General features: G+C 43.3%; 1 protein-coding gene across 1 annotated transcript in view; it reads right to left on the bottom strand.

Moving 5' to 3' along the window:
- ATP6V1B1 (ATPase H+ transporting V1 subunit B1) overlaps nucleotides 1-17,500 on the bottom strand; it is a 32,299-nt gene that overhangs the window by 7,721 nt on the left and 7,078 nt on the right. The window contains exons 2-5 of the mRNA XM_074285523.1: nucleotides 6,222-6,277; nucleotides 2,171-2,269; nucleotides 1,938-2,031; nucleotides 918-995 (exon numbers count right to left, since the gene is read on the bottom strand). Of these exons, the coding sequence (XP_074141624.1) occupies nucleotides 918-995; nucleotides 1,938-2,031; nucleotides 2,171-2,269; nucleotides 6,222-6,277 (327 nt within the window). The remainder of the gene's footprint in view (nucleotides 1-917; nucleotides 996-1,937; nucleotides 2,032-2,170; nucleotides 2,270-6,221; nucleotides 6,278-17,500) is intronic.

Below are 17,500 nucleotides of genomic sequence, written 5' to 3'. Positions count from 1 at the left end.
GGACAGTTCCAGAGAGAAGTTAAAAGCATGTGTCTCCCATCCTTCCTTGCAGAGAATGGAGATGGGGAGAACTATGAGTATAACAACAGGATCTTGGGGGAAAGTATGAACGAGCACACTTTTATCTGCATTGTGAATGCTTTCTCCATCATTTTCTTAAGTCTAGACAATCAACAAAACAATAAATCAAGCCCTGCTTGCATTTGCCTAGTTCCAAAGTATAAAAGCTGACACCTAGAATTTAACAATCTACTCTGGAAAGCTGAGATGAGTTGGCTTCAATACTTCCTGAATACTACCAGACATGGTTGTCCTTGCGGCTTCGTAATGCTGAACAGATCTTTTCTCTCTTCCTTTTATATTTTTTTGTTACAGGGCATAGATTGTTGGGTGGAGGGATATATTTGGACATGAAGAGGATATGAAAAAAGATAAAGACAAAATAAGATTAAAAAAAAAAAAAACTCTGTTCCCTGTGCTCAAAGGTCTCTCTATATTTCCTTTCCTGGAGAACTGTTATTCTGAGGAGACAGTAGAGAGCAATAGTGAACTCAGGGGAATAAAAGGCTAATGGTTCAAATTTAGGAGGTGGTTCTTGGGGGGAGAGGGTCTTCTTGAGAGCCCTCACCTCACACCAGTTAAGTTTCTTCATAAAAAGCTAGACTTGCCTTATGGAGAAGAGCCAAACACTTTCCCCTTCTTGGATGGGCAAATTCTATTGGTCTATGACGTGGGCTAAAGGGATGATGGGTGGGGCTTTTAGGTCATTAGCGAAGTACAAGACTGGATATTTGATGAGAATTCTGTTCAGTACCTTCTGGTGATCCCACCTTGCATGGGAGGATTGAGCAATTAGATATAGTACTTAGGGATAGGAAAAGGGTCCTGAAGTCCACTGATGGCCACTGGCCACTCACCATTGATGTCCAGAAAGTCCTCAGCCATAACCTCTGGCCCTTGGTCAATGGGTTTGCCAGAACCATTGAAAACGCGACCTAAGAAGAAGGAAGAAAGGAAGAAGTTTGGAATATACAGAAATGCTTGGAACTCAGTAAAAATTAGGACAGAAATTGTTAATTGTCAATTATCTATTTTCCTATTGTGGCACCCTTTAGCTATCCAGAGGTGGTGCTTGGAACTCAGTAAAAATTAGGACAGAAATTGTTAATTGTTAATTACCTATTTTCCTATCGTGGCGCCCTTTAGCTATCCAGAGGTGGTTCCAATAGTTTTCTCTCCCAATCCCTTCCCATTTTTTTTTTTCTTCTGAGGACAATGTTCCTGTCTTTACCATCCAAGAGATGGTACCCAACTCTAAGGGAACCAAGGGAACCAACTTTAATAAAGGGAAATTCCAGGAAATGGAAGAGGAAAAGGTGAGACCATGGAAGGGTAGTCAAGAAGAAATTTGGGAAAAGACAAGGTCTTGGGATATCTTCATAAGAAACATCTTGGGACAGCAGGAAGAACATTGACTTAATTTCAAAAGACTTGGATTCTAAATCTAGCTCTGCTAATTACTGGCTGGGTGACCTTATACAAGTCACTTTCTCTGGGAGCATCTGCTAATTTATCTATGAACTGGTCCCTCCCCCCTCTAATATTCCATAATGTAAGGTTCTTCCTAGGTTTGACACCCAGTGTTCCAAGGGACCTTCCAGCTCTGTCCTGTATTCTAAGGTCCTTCTTCAATTTGATGTTCTAGGTTGGATGGGACCTTAGAGGCCAATGAGTCCTTCATTCTACTGATGAAAGTAAGGCCCACAAAATGAGGTGAATTGTCCAAGGTCACACAGGTCATAAGTGACAGGTGTAAGATTTGAACCCATGTTCTCAGCCTCCTAACTTCCCACAGAACTGTGATGTCTCTGCAGCATCATAGGAAGCGACAATTTTACCTACATCTGGAGATGTTCTTTCCTAATTCCATTCTTTACCTAGCATGTCTTCTGATACCGGAGTCCGAAGGATGTCACCAGTAAACTCACAAGTTGTCTTTTGGGCATCAATCCCTGAAGTCCCTTCAAATACCTGAGGGGGTAAGAAAATGGTGATGTGATGGATGGGGATGGGGATGGGGATGATGTCTCAAAAGCTTTAAGTTTTGAGCCCCCCAACATTGAACCTCCCCACCTTTACAGTAGTCCCCCTTTCCCCCTACCCCTCTTACCTGAACAATGGCCTTGGTCCCAGCCACCTCCAGGACCTGCCCACTTCTCTGAGTGCCATTTGGGAGAGTGAAGTTGACGATCTCAGCATATTGAGCAAACTGGGGAGAATACAGAGTGTCCAGGAGAAAAATGTGAGAGCAAGGAGGGCAGAAGGGAACACCGGCCCACTATTCCTTTCTTCTCAAGATACGGAAAACAATGTTTAATTTGAGGACTCGGAAGTTAAAGTTCTATCACTGACTTCCTGAGTGACCTTGAACAGATCTTTTACCTCTGGGACCATGGTAAACTTTCTCACAAAATGGCCAGTTTTCAGTATAAATCTTTATATTTCAGAAATTGGCAAATACTACCAATTGGAGAATTATTTACTATTTTATTGACTGTTGATACTTAAGAAAATGATGGAGAAAATTTTAATAATGCAAATGCAGCTTGAGTGTGTTTGTTGTTCATATATTTCCTCCCCTAAAGAGCTGTTATTAAAAGTTTACCAGAACACTGATGAAAACACCTTAGAAGTCATCCAGTCTCCTTCATTAAAATAATCTTTTGGGGATGGGATGGATTGGTCACACGAGGTCACACAGCAAGGAAGATGGCTAGTTTGAGGTCATGATTGCCATAACTGTGGAGTACTAGTTTCCTGGAGGGAGCCCCATGTTGGAGAGGAGCAGAAGTGAGAAGGATTTTGCTCCCTGCTGAGTCCAAGGGATTTGGGACCTGTCGCTGCAGGGAGGATGGTGATGGGATGTAGGAGGGAGAGTCATTGATTACCTCAAACCATGTCCCTTTGCCCTGGGCTGGACAGAAGCTAGGGGCTGCTGTTTATTCTAGTCCAGTGGTCTTACTCTTGGCCACAAGAGGGTAGACGAGATCAGGGACAAGAGGACCAGGCAGAGATCCAGAAGTAAAAAGACTTTTCTATCTCTTGATTCTCACTCTCTTCCTCTCCTTGCCTCTCTCTCTGCTCCTCTCCCATCAATTCCTCTCTCTATCTTGTCTCCTTTATCATCCCTCTCTCTGTTTGTCCTCGTTTCCCTCCCTGCTTTTATACCCAACACCTTCTCACCTTCCAAACCAGGATTTCAGGATTAGAGAACTAAGGATTATTGAGTCCAACCCTTCATTTTTAATTTTTATTTTTTTACAAGTCAGGGAACTGAGGCAGGGACAAATGAAGTGACTTTTTTAGTACCACAACTAATAAATTTCTGAGATGGAGTTTATATATGAGTTTTCCCAACTTCGGGTTCCCCACCTAACTTTATTGCCTCTAAATCCCCATCTCTTTGCTTGCTCTTTACCTCTATCTCACCCACCTCACTCCCTCTTCCTCTCTCTCTCTCTGTCAATGTTTCTCTTTCTGTTTTTGTCTAAATCTCTGTCTCTGTCTGTCCCCCTCTCTCTCCATCTTTCTCTCTGTCCCTGTCTCTCACCCTCTCCCTTTCTCCTCCTTTCTGTTTTTTCCTCTCTCCATCCTCATTTCCCTTCCTTCTTCTATAATTTTCCTTGCTCCTGTCTCTATCTTGTTCTTCCCTCTATTCCTCTTTAGTCTTGTCATTCCTATCCCTATCTCCCTCTCAGTTTCTGTCCCTGTTTTTCTCCATTTCTGTTTCTGTCTCTCTCTTTTTGTCTTCCCCCCTCTTTCCCTCTCTCCCTTTCTCCCCTCTATCTCTATTTCTCCCTCTCCCCTCCCTCTTCTCTCTTCTTTTCTCTTTCTTTCCCTTCTCTTTTTCTCTATCTCTCTCCCGTTTCCCCTCCTTCTATCACTCTTCTTGCTGTCTCTCTCTCCCTTCCCTTCTCTCCTTCTCCTCCTTTTCTCCCTTTCTCTTTTTGTTTCTCTTCCTCTCTATATCCCTGTTTCTCTCTCTTCCCCCTCTTTCTCATTCCCTTCCTTCTTCTATCACTCTCCTTGCTCCTGTCTGTCTTGTTCTTCTGTTTATTCCTGTCTTCCCTATCTCTATCTTCCTCTCAGTTTCTATCTCCATTTCTCCCCCTGCTTCTGTCCTTGTCCTGTCTTTCTCTTCATTTCTGCTCATCCCCATCTTCTTCGTTGTATAGTCCCTATCCCTGTCTCTTTCCTTCCTCCTATCTCCCTGCTCCTGTCTCTACGATCCTATTGCTCTTCCTGTTCCTTTCTTTGTCTATTCCTGTTTTCTTCTCTTTCCTCATTTCTCTCACTATTCTGTTTCTATCCCTGTTTCTCTCCCTGTTCCTGCCTTTGTCTTTTTCACTGTAAAAGTTGGTGCTTCTTCCATCACTCTTCACTGACAAATGATGTGAAATCAAGGCTCTAATTACCTCCAGCATCAGAGCTCGGAGCTTGTGGAGGGGCTGGGGCTGGGAGGACCAATTTTAGCATGCTTCCTTCCCTAGGACATTTTCTCCCCAGTAGAAAAGGGATATTTTATAGGACTGAGCCCTTTCTTTAGTGCAGGGCTCGTCAGGAGATGGCGCTATGGGGACAGCCATGAAAAGCCCAGAGTACAGGGGAGTGAATGTATTCTGAAGCCTGGATGGGGAAGTCTCCATGGCAGCACATTAGCGTTGTATTTCCCTTCCCCTACACCCAACCCCAGTTGATCTAGTGTAATTTCATAGGATTTTAGATCTGGATTGTGTCTTCAAGTCTTGATCGTCTCATTTTACAGAAGAGGAAACTGAGACACAGAGAAAAAAAAATCTTTCCTAAAAGATAGCAAGTTAGGAGCAGAGCCAGACAGAACTGGAACTTGGGTGTTTTGCCTTTCAATTTAGGAGACTTTCTATTATGCCAGAAAGACTTCATTCTATATTCTATCAATCACGGACACTATCTGTCTTCATGTTTTTTCACTGATTGGTCCCAATGCTTTCTTCACCTCCATTTCATAGAACCTTCCCATTCCCTACTCAGAACCTTACTGGATTTTCCCAACTATATATATATATATATATATATATATATATATATATATATATATATGTATATATATATGTATATATATATACACTTCAATTACTTTATATTTATTCTTCATATATATATATATATATATACACACACATATAAATACACACACACACACACACACACACACACACACACACATATAATGAATGTAGGCTGGCCGAAGACAGGTACTGCTTAGTTTTGTCTTAGTATTTTTAGTGTCTAGGTCAGAGCCCAGGACGTAGTCATTCCAGAAATACTTTTTGATTTACTAATAGTTAATTGGTACATTCCGAGGAAGCAGCCTCATGAAGACACTACCTGCCCTCAAGAGTTTACATTCAGTTATATTGGGAGGAAACAATGGAACAATAAGAATATAGAAAAGTAAATAAAAAACATATGGGAAGCAATTTGGGGGGGGGGTAGGCTAAAAGTGGAGCAAGGGTGAGCTTTGATTATTTCCCATGAGCCTGGTGGTGAGATTATTTGCTTCCTAAGTCAAGGGTTCTGAAATCAAGTGGTCTTATTCTATTTATATTACATCTCTATAGAGACCATTCTAATCTCCATAATAACCCCGAATATATGGTGCTGGGCCTTGCCCCACCCACTATTTCACTTAATCCCCCATGAGAGCCCTAGGAGATTGTCAATATTGACTCTATAAGGGAGAAAATGGAGATCTCTAGAGGATAAATGACCCTCTCAGGCTTGCCCATGGAGTCAGTATCAGAGCAGGGAATAGAAATCCCGACCCTCCCCCCCATCCCAGCCTGGGGCTCTTCTACTCCGCAGTAAGAGACTTATTCACCATGAAAGATTTATTCTTCACGACTTGCTATGTGGGCATCAAATGGGGGATAAGGGAAAGTATTTTGTTATTTTGTCAGAGACTGGAGAAAAGATGCATCACTGTAGAATGCAGCTCTGTGGATTTGGGGGACAGGGAGGCAGAGTTTAGTGGAAGGAGGAGTAGATGTTGGGGGAGGGGTAAAGAATGGGGAGACAGAGAGTTTGGGGAAGTAAGTTGGGCTCAGAAATGAGAGAGAGGGCTGCAGCTTCAGGTCAGGGGTTCAGACTTTCCTTCTCTGGTCACTCCCCCCTTTTCTTACCTTTACATTATCCAGAACAACCAAGGGTCCATTGACACTGCACACAGTCCTGTAGGCTGGGGAAGAAGAGGGAAAATAGATAAATTGGACTAAAAAACCATGTAAATTAATCAAGCCATAAGCAATTATAAAATGCCTATGGTGTACCAGTAGGCTAGCACACCAGTAGGCTAGTACACTGGGGAGAGTGCTAGCAGGTGGAGATAGAAAGACAAAAAATGAAATGTTCATGATCTCAAGGTGTTTTTGTTTTGCTTTTAAAAATCAAAATTATTGTCAATATAAATGATATTTCTGATTCCAGACTCAGTGCTCTACCTACTACATCAATAGTATGACCTTCAGAAAGGTCAAGGAGATGATGAGGACTGAAAAAAGGCCATTCCATTTGGCGATGGCTAATCTCTGAGAGAGCGTTTTCAGAGCATCATGGGGTCAAAGGTTGAGTTGCAAAGGACTAAGGTCAAAGTGGGTAGTGAGGAAGACACTGTATGGACAATTTGTATGGACAAATTGTTCAAGATTAGCTGCAAAGACTAGTTAAATCACGAGACAATAGTTATTCAGGGTAGAATGGTTAATGGAAGGCTTTTTAAGGAATGATGATTTAGGCATATTTATATTCAGATGGGAGGAAGATGCATAAGAGAGGGGAGATGACAGACAGAACAAATTTCTGGGGAGCCTGAGGGAGAAGAGTCTTCTTTCCTCTCCTCTCCTCTCCTCTTCTCTTCCCCCTCTCTCCTCTCCTCTCCTCTTCTTTCCTCTCCTCTCCTCTTTTTTCCCTTCTCTTCTATGCTTTTTCTTCTCTTCTCTTTAATGTCTTCTACTCTTCTCTTCTCAATTCTCATCTTCTCTCCATTCCTTCCTTCTCCATTCTCCTCTGTTATTCTCTCCTTTCCTTTTTTCTCTCTCCTCTCTTCCTTTTTCCCCTTTCTCAGTCATTCTTCCTTCCCTTACTTCTCCTTCCCCCCCTCTTTCCCTTTCTTTTCCCTTTCCCCCCTCCTTCCTCCACTTTCCTCTAGCCCCCTCCTTCCCTCAGTTCTTCTTCCCCTGCCCATCCTCCTCCTGACAGCTCGGGTGCATCCAGGCCATTAGCTGTGACAGGGGCAGCCACCATTGCTGTAAGGGTCATGCCCCCAACCAGGGCCCCTCCTCACCCTGAACACCTGCGGGAGGCTGGGGGAAGGGGGACAAGGCCTCCCATAGCTCTCATTGGCTGGGCCCTTCACAGCTCACCACTTCCAGAATTAGAGAGGGCTTTTTAATCCCCAGGGGGTTGCTTCCTCTCTTGCCCTCCCTTGCCCCCTACAGCCTCAGCAGCTCCAGTCAGTTCCTCCTTCCTCTCTGCACTGTGGGAATGACTCAGGCTCCCAGCCCTGCCCAGCTCAAACCAGCCCTACTCAGCCTCTGACACTGGACTTGGACATTTTATTCACAATAGTTTTACTACTGTCCTTGTATACCCAGCACCTGCCACAGAGTCTGGCACATTGCAGTCCTTAACAAATGCTTACTGTTAAGCTGACTAAAAATGAGATTAAAATGGCAGACAGAAAATCAGCATGGTGTAATGGACAGAGAAGCGTCCTCTAAGCTGGTGAAATCTTGGTTCAAATCTTGCCTTTGCCGAATACTGACTTTGTGACTAAGGGCAAATCACTTTACCCCTCTGTGCTGCCAGAGAACTTCCTAAAGTTATATGTTGTCAGCAAGTTGCATATCAGTGTCAGTGAGTGGAAGTTTCCACATTGGGAGTTACTTGTATCAATCATAGAACAAATCAGGACCTAACAATAATAGACATTTAAAACCTCAAAACACTTTGTATCAATTATTTCTTTGTAGTCTCACAAAAGCCTGAGTGTAGAGAATAGAAGTATTCTTTTAACTATTTTATAGTTGAGGATAGATGATAGAGATAATAGATAGATAATAAATTGCTAGAAATGGATAGATGGATAGATGGATGGAAGAATGGATGAAAGGATGGATGGATGGATGGAAGAATGAATGAAAGGATGGAAGGATGAAAAGATGGATGGATGGATAGATGGATGAAAGGATGGATGGATGGATAGATGGATGGAAGAATGGATGGAAGGATGAAAAGATGGATGGATGATGAATCTATGGATAGACAAGACAGATGGATAAATAGATCATAGACAAGATAGTTTAGATAGCTGGATAGATAGAAAGATAGATAATATAGATAAATGATGTTTCCTCATCTGTAAAATTGAACAGAAGAAATGACAAACTTCTCCAGTATCTTTGCCAGGAAAATCCCAAATGGGGTCATAGAGAGTTGGACCCACTGAAACAACCGAACAACCACAGTAGATGATGGATAGGTAGATGAATTATGGAGTAATAAATAGGTAAATAGATAGATGATATATAAATGGACTGAGATAGGTAAATAGATGGATGGATAAGGTAGATAAATAGAATTATACATTGAACCCCTACTATGTGATAAGTGCTGGAGCAAGCAAGATACTCTCTTCCATCCAGGAGAAGATATTCTATGGGGGAAAATCTTTCTTAAAAAGGAAAGAGAAGCTTGAAAGGAACATGGGAGAACCTGTGTTGAGGGGACTGATCAGATAGGAGGAGGTAATGAGTTCCCTATCAGTGAAAATATTTGAGCAAGGACTTGTTGAATACTTGTCAGGTGTTTTATACTAAGGATTCTTTTTTAGATATGGGGATACTGAGTCATACTGGGGAGTCTCTGAGAGCCCTTAGACCACCAAGATTTTACAATTATGTGTTTATTAGGAGACAGAGATTCTAGATTCTTGACCCAAGTTGGGCAGGTCCAGTGGTTTCTTGGGGCTCCAGTTTCTTTATTTCTCAAACAGTCCTGCCTGCAAACAAAAACACTGTGACAGTGGACCAGAATATCTGTGTAAGTCCTTAGAATGATTCCATTTAGTGCATACAAAATTCTAGTTAGCATCAGCTGTATGACCAAGCCTCTGTCTTCTCATTGATTTCTAAGAATCTCCTCAGCATCACCTTTGAAAACACACTTAGAGTGTATGACCTACTGAGCAATATTGTGTCCCTAGCCCAAGTCTTAAGCATGGACATAGGCTGACCCTTAACCACAACCACAGATTGCCCGTTAATCCTGACCTATATCTCTGGTCACTGCTAGCTTGCTGCCTCTATTCATAGTATAGCCACTAATTCTGCTCATAGACTTACCATTAATCCTGGCCATAAACTGATACCTGTTCTGATTATAGATTGAGCCTTGCTCTTGACTTTAGGTCCTAACCCTGGACCTACACTGACCCTAGACCCCAGGTCACCATCAGAAACCTCAACCTGACCTGAGTGAGAGAGTGGGGATTGCCACCAATCTGGATTCTTAGGAAACATCCATGAGGAAATGCAAAAAGGCCCTAATTTATGTCCCACTCTCAAGAGAAAATATATATTCTCAAAAATGACAAAAGATGGGAATAGCTCCTGTTGGAAAAATTGTGGAAAAACAGACACAGTGATGCATTTTTCACGGATCTATGAGAGTGCATGCATTCATTTTGGAAATATTAAAATAAAGTGCCTAAAATGCCCATCCCCTTTAACCAAGAGATTCCACTGGTGGGCATGTGCCCCCAGGAGGTCATAGATAAAAAGAAAGGCCTCACATAAATTGTAATGCTCTCTTTTTGTGGAAGCATACTAGAAACAAAGTGAGGACCCATCATTTGAAAAATAGCGGAACAAATTGGATGTATGAATGAAATGGACTATTGGTGTTGTAAGAAATGATAAATGGAATAGTACAGAGAATCTTGGGAAAGTCTGCATGAACTGATGCAAAGCAAAGGCAGCAGAACCAATAAACAATAGAGACACAAAGGCTACAATGATGTAAATAGAAAGATCACAGAAAAATCAACAGTGAATGTTACAGAGTTACAAAGATGTAGACAGCAAAAGAAAAAGCAAGAGAAGATGTTGCTACTGTTTTGCAGAAGTGTCTGGGGGTAGCCCACAGGTATGAGAAATCACATACAAGAAAAAAAGTTTTTGATATTAATCAGTTCTGCTGTTTTTACTGTTCTTCTTCTTAATTTTTTTTAATAAAGGATACTTCCCTAGGAGAAAGATAAGCAAGGTGGAAATTTTTAGAATGTAAAAATAAGATATCAATACAAATTTAATTTTTTAAATTTGTTTAAAATTTTGTAGAATTAGGGAAAAGAAGAGGAAGGGAGAGGAAAGAAATAGAGAATCAGAGATACACAGAGTAACAGAGAGAAAGAGAGAAATTTGGAGAAGAGGAGAATGAAATAGGAGCAAGAGATCTAGAGTCAGAGACAAAAAAAAAAGAGAGAGAATGTGAGGAAAGACAGAAATAGAGTGAAATACACACAGAGCCATAGAGACACATACACAGAGATAGAGAAACAGAGTCAGAGAGACAGAAAGAGACAAAGAGACAGAGACAGATGTCAGCATCTACTGAGCAGGAGAGAGACAAGAAACAAGAGTCACAGAACCATGGACATAAATACACACAAAAAGAGACAGAGACAAAGAGAGACACAAACACTGAGAGAGCCAGAGCCAGAGAAAGATACACCGAGAGATGTCAGCATTTACTGAGCAGGGGGAGAGACAGACAGACATATACACGCAGAGCCATAGACATAAACACACACAGAAAGAGACACAGAGACAGAGAGAGAAAGAGACAAAGAGAGACAGATGTCAGCATCTACTGATCAGGGAGAGAGACAAGAAACAAGTCACAGAACCATGGACATAAAAACACAGAGAAAGAGACAGAGACACAGAGACACAGGGAAAGCCAGAGACAGAGAGAAATGCCAGCATCTCTGAGCAGGGGGAGAGACAGAGCAAGGCAAAGAAGTTCATTCAGGGCTGGCCAGAGAAAGGCAAGGGCCAGCCCATCGGAAAATTTCCAATGCCATCATCATTAAGCTGTTGGGCGAGAAGAAAGCCTTGAACTCCAGGGTGGAAAGATGCAGGGTGGGTGGGCTGGGGCAGGGTAGGGAGTGGAGGGAGAGAAAAGCCATGGAGAGGGAGAGAAATTGCCAATTCTTGTCCCAGAAGAAAAGTCTTTCAACTTCACCCCCGCCTGGTCTGCTCCCCCTATTTCACAGCTCCTGTCACATGAAATCCCCATTAAGCCTGACAATCAGCCACTATTACCTCCCATGGGAGGGGGAAAGGAGGAGAAAAGAAAGGATTGGGCAGAGGACAAAGACAAAAAAACAGCCATCAGTGGCCCCCCACCCCCACTCCCGGGGGAGGGGCTTCCTTCTGTGGGGGATCGTGGCTAGGGAGGCTTAGGGGCTCACTGCAAAGTCTGTCCTTTGCAAAAAAGTCCTTCGCTTTGTATTTCAGATTCAGGGTCCCAGAATTATGGCCTCCTCCCCCCCCCCCACCTCGCCCTCCCTCCATCAGAGAACTAAGAAACTCACTGAGGGAAATAAGGAGTGCTCATGATCACATGGATAGTAAATAGCAGAAACAGAATTTGAACTGTGGTCTTCTGGGTAAAAACCAGTACTCTTTCCTTTGTCTCATCTTCTTCCAAAGGGATCTGGAGAAATCACTCAGAGGTCCCTTTATCCAGAAAGCAACAGGCATTTGTTGGGTGACTCACAGTGGATAGAGAGGCTGGAGTCAGGAAGAGCTGAGTTCAAATATGGCCTTAGACACTTAGTAGCTGTGTAATCCTGGGCGAGTCACTTCATACTATTTGCCTCAGTTTCCTCATCTGTCAAATGAGTTGGATCAGGAAATGGCAGAATTTCCAGTATCTTGGGGACACAAATTTAAGCTAAAAGAGAGACAGTCCCTAGCCTCAAGGAACATAAGCTCTAGCAGAGGAAGACAACACATAAGCTTCTTGGTCAGCTTTCCTTTCCCTTCTCACTCTAATAGCGGTAGCTCACTCTGCTGAATTGTTTCTCTGTCTTCTGAACCCTCAAATCCTTCAGGGCAAATGTCTGTCCTGACTACTCAGCGAGCTTCTGAGACAAAAGGAAGAGCTCTGCCATTTTTCCATTCCCTGCTGGTGGAGGGTAAGACAGAGTTCTGCCCATTGCCTAGGGTGGAAAGCTGAGGCCAGGAACAGTGTTTGAATTTCAGAGCCAGTGGGGAGCCAGGGATGTGGAATTCAGAGGCTTGGTCCCCCTTGGGCTGTCAGAATTGTAGTTCCCTAAGAGAATTTTAAGAGCATGCCCTCTGCTTGCTCATGTTTGTGGAGTGAGGTTAAGAGAGAGGCAGGGTGCTGGCTCAAATGACCTCTGTAGAGTCTGTTTGTAGCAGAACTTCTCACATCTTTTTAGACGCTCCCTCAAGGAGCCCCTGTGCTCCTCCAGCTCTGCTCCCCCTTTTCTTCTCTTGTGTAACCTGCTCATTGTACTATCTGACAGTTTTTACGGGGCTGTCAGTCGCAGCCAAGCCCCCCCTCCTAACCCCCAACCCCTACCCCCATCCAGCCTCCTGCTGGCTCCCCTGTCAAAGGCCCAGCAGGGGATCCCCCACCAGCCCACTAATTAGGGCCTGGGGACCAGCAGACCAGGCACACCTGCAGCATCATGTGAGGGGACGGCAGAGAAAGGCTGGGGTCGCCCATGCGTGAGGCTGTGGGTGGACGGGGGCACAGGAGACCCTGTTACCTCTCGAGCAGATTCTGGATGCTGGGCTTGCAGAGGAAGAAGGGCTGGGGAGGGAGGGAGGGTGATAACGGGGAAGGGGGATGAGGAAGGTCAGGGAGGATACCACAGAGGTTTGGGGTGGGGCAGGAGAGGGTTGGGAATTACCCAGTTAGAAAATATCAGGGCTCAAAGGGAACTCTGAGTTCAATCCCCTCATTTTGTAGGGGAAACTGAGGCACAGAGATGGAGAAGGGAAATTGCCTCAGCCTGGCGTTCAGGATCTGTTCTCTCCCAATGGCCCAGACCTATTTCCTCAGTCTCATTTACAGCTAAGGAGCACGTGTGCAGTCTCCAGGCTGACTGGCCCAGATGTGTCCTGAACCTGGAATATTGCCACTGCTGCCTCATCCTTTCATGGAGACATGTGTGGCCATTCTGGATATCCTTGAGGTGATATGACATTCCCTGAACTTTTGAAGAACCAGAATTCAAGTTCTGTTTAAAAACCCATTCCAGTGTTTGCAGGAAACCAGAAAAACCTGCCTCTGCCTCTCCACATTTTTTATTATTCCTTCCCTTTGGCACAGAATCCAAGGATTCTGGGAAGGACCTCAGAGGCCAATCTAGTCCAATCTTGGCCCATGAATACACATACGATAACAGAGCAGAGGTTCAAAGCAAGATCCTCTGGTTTTAATTTCAGCCCCTTCCTAGTGTACATGCAGCTAGAGCTAAAAAGAAGCTGAGATGTCATCAAGTCCACGTCACTCCTCTTCCCCCCATGATGAATCTTCTCTGCTTGACGCCTTGAGTTCTCCTAGTGAGTGGGTGCTGATTCCCCCAAAAGGGGTCCTGGTCCACCGGCTCCCTCCTCCATTTTCGGGCTTTATTTCTATTACCTTTTCTATTGATTCTATCTTCCAACCAAGTTAGTCTGCATGCTATTCCCCATGCTCAACATTTCCCATCTCCTGCCTCCAGGGCTTTGCCCAGACTGGACTCCATACCAAAAACCCTCCCTCTCCTCATTTCTCGCTCCATTCAAAGCTCAGTTCGAGCATTACCTGTTCTACAAAGTTTTTCTTGATTCCTCCAAGTGTTATTCTCTACTCCACCCCCAGATCACTTCCTGTGATTTACGTTGTTATTTTCTCCCAGTGGAGTGCAAACTCCTTCAGGACAGGCGTTCTTTTCATTTTTGTCTTAGTATTTCCAGCACCTAACACCCAATGTGCAATAAATGCCCAGCCGATTGAATCAGATAGAATTGGATGGCTCTGATAACTCTGGGAAGTTCTTTTATTGAACTGAAATCTGATTCTAACTTCAACCCATTTGTTACTTCTCAATTCTTGTGATGCAAAAAAAAAAAAAAAAAAAAAAAAAAAGAGGTCTTTGAGGGGAGAGAGGGGTTTTGTACTTTGGGCATTAGGTACAATCTGTCCCCATAAATATCTACGCCATGCTTGGTACCTGCACTCCAGCCACCAGCCTTCTCTCCCCTCAGCCAAAACCTTGGATTTTGCCCCTTCGAAATCAGGTTCTAATGGGGGCTTTTCCCTTATCTTGCCTAGAACCAGACCTTTTTGAAGAAAGCACAATCCTGCTTTCCCATTAGAATATAAGCTCACTGAGGGGAGGGACTGTCTTATTTGATTGTAGTTTTTGTCCCTAGGACAGAGCACAATGCTTAGCACCCAGGAATAAATGCTTCACTGACCCATCTTTATCAACTGTCTTTATCTATAGCTATCTATCAGTCATTTATATATCTACATATATTTGCCTCCATCTATTTACATCATCTATCTATCATTTGTGTGTCTAACTACTTCCCAGTTGCTTGATGAGCTTCTCCCCACCTCTTACTGCCAGGGAGTGGGCAGGGAATTGCTTAAATGTCAGATGACACTTAAGGATGAGGTTGGATTAGTATATACCAGGCCAAGAAGCTTCCTGATTAGTTGACAATAAGCCTTGTATTTGCCACATTTGGAAATGATCTTCACTCAAAGCAGTGGCTAAATCAGTCCCAGATCAGAGAGACATAGGAGGCACATGTGCTTTGCCGGCCCAACCATGCTTCCATCTTGACTACTACCTTTTTCTCTACCTTGATGGAGACGGCTAGAGCTTAAACTCCAAAAGCTCCAGAGATTCTTATGCTCTCTAGATTATGTTCCTATTTTCAACTTAGAACCCACAGCCAAACATGGACAAGAACAATTCTTGAGAAGAAACCTAATATCCCTTAGTTACCACCATTAATCAGAGACCAAATGCCACCAATAGGCAGGTAAGCCCACGAGTCCTAGAAATAGCAATCAATGCCTTCAAGAAAACTAATCCTCCTACCAGCCTGGTCTTTGGAACCATCATATAGGGGAGCAGTCATTATGAACTTCCAGCCTGGCATTATGTACTCTCTGACATACCATGGTTCTGCACATGGCCACCATCTTTTTCTGCAACTATAGCTACTGAACGCCCAGAAAAAAAAAGAAAATTCTTAACCGCTGAAGTACTTTACATTGTCAAATGATTCAGGATCAGAAATGGCTGTGATTTTGTGAATGGAAATTTCACTGAAAAAAGAGGTATAGCTATCTGCATTACTATGGCACTCTAAAGGACCATGGGATCTCTCCATCTGATTTAAAGTTGGTGTCTCCTCTATGTTGTCTCTTCCTATTAGAATGGGAGCTCCATAAGGGCAGAGTTGTTTACACTTTCTATTTGTATCCCTACTTAACTTAGCAAAGTATTTTATATATAGTGGTTTTTTTTCATTCATATATTTATTTATGGCTTTAGAGGGAAGTTGGATGGGATCTTGAAATCATTTAGTTCAATTCACTTATTTTTCAGAGGTCCAAAAAGAGAGAAGGATTTAATGACCTTAGAAGGAATCATGATGGATGAGAGAAGTTCAGCAGGAGAGTTTAGGAAGTTTGGAAGTTTAGATAGATAGATAGATAGATAGATAGATAGATAGATAGATAGATAGATAGAAATGTTAGATAAATAGACAGATACATACATACCTGAAAGATACATAGAAAGAAAGCTAGTTTATAAAACCAGATATAACATTTGTAAGTATGCTATATGTTGCCATAAAGAATTTACCAAAAACCTGAGTTTTTCTGAGAATCAGCTCCTTTGAACTCATCCTGGGGACCTTTTGTTTAAGAATTTTATCTTTCCCATTAAAGAAAATCTCATCTCTCCATCTGAAAGAATCTTCCCCAGAATATACTGGTCATCTGTTTATCACTTATCTATCTATCTATCTATCTATCTATCTATCTATCTATCTATCTATCTAATCCATCATCTATCTATCTAGTCCATCCATCATCTATCTATCTATCTATCTATCTATCTATCTATCTTTTTATATTTACATGTATTGTTTCCCCTCATGGGATATAAGCATCTGGAGGGAAGCTCATCTTAGCATAGTGGCTGAATACAGCAGAGGTTTAATAAATCCTCAATGGTTGATTGTTTAGCAGTCCTCCCATCTAGGACTAAGTAGCAGGACTTTAGCCCCGTTTCATAAAAAAGCACATTGAAGATTTAAAATCTTGCCATTCCCCCCCACGCCCCCCCATCCTGTCACTGCCTGTTTTTAGGGACAACATTTCCCATCCCTTAAGCAGATCTCCTGTGACATAGTTTCTTGACCTCCCGCCATCCTGATGGCTGTCCTCTGAATGTGCCCTTGTGCGGGATGTCTGGATATCCCATCTCTGACCTCTCTAAAAGCTGATATGTACGAGATTTGACCTTCTAAACCCGAGTCCTCCAGGACTGCAGAGACCTCAAGGTTTTAGCCATGGGCGACCCTGTGCCCCCCCCCACTTCCTTCCAGCTCCAGCCCTTGCCCTTTGTGAAAGGTGTTTCTCCTAATGAGCCTCCCTGCCTAATTGGCTTCTCCTCCCACCTCCCTCCTCTGAAGGCCGTGCCCTGTCCTTCACACTAGACAGAGCCAGGGGTCAGAGGGGAAGAACAGGGGGCCAGAGAGAGGGAAGGAAAGGGATTAGGATAAGGCAGAAAGGGTACGGGAAGGCAAGATGGGAGCAGGGAATCTGGAGGCTGTTTTTATGGAAGGAGCTGTCACCAGGGGTCCTCAGAGACTGAGGCATGTCCCATTGGGAGCTGTCTACTTCCTATTCCTTCCCCCTCTCCCCACTGTACTTTTCCCCTAGCATCCTTCAAAAACACATCAAGCTCAGCTCGAAGGAAAGGCACTATTAGTCTTCGTGGCTAAGAACAAAATGGTGAAGACGTGACCATATTTCCATCTAAAGATCTAGGAGTATTAGTGGATGACCTTCTTCAATTTGGGTCTACTCCAGTAAAGGAGAAAGGCTGTGAGGACCTCAGGCTGCATTGAGAGAAAAGCCATGTTTAAGATAAGGGAGCTGTCTGCCATCCCTTGACTCATCCTGGTTGGGCCATAGCTGAAGCGGGGTTTGATTCTAGGCACATTTTATCAGGGGAACGTCCAGAGAAATGCAGCCTCCATGGCAAGATTTCAGGATGCCATATGAACATCAACTAAAGAAACTGGGGATGTTTAGACTGGAGAAGAGGAGACTTAGAGGACACAAG

The sequence above is a fragment of the Sminthopsis crassicaudata genome, chromosome 2, assembly GCF_048593235.1.
Source record: "Sminthopsis crassicaudata isolate SCR6 chromosome 2, ASM4859323v1, whole genome shotgun sequence".
In the NCBI taxonomy this organism is placed as follows: Eukaryota; Metazoa; Chordata; class Mammalia; order Dasyuromorphia; family Dasyuridae; genus Sminthopsis; species Sminthopsis crassicaudata.
This window is presented reverse-complemented; position numbering and strand designations above follow the sequence as displayed.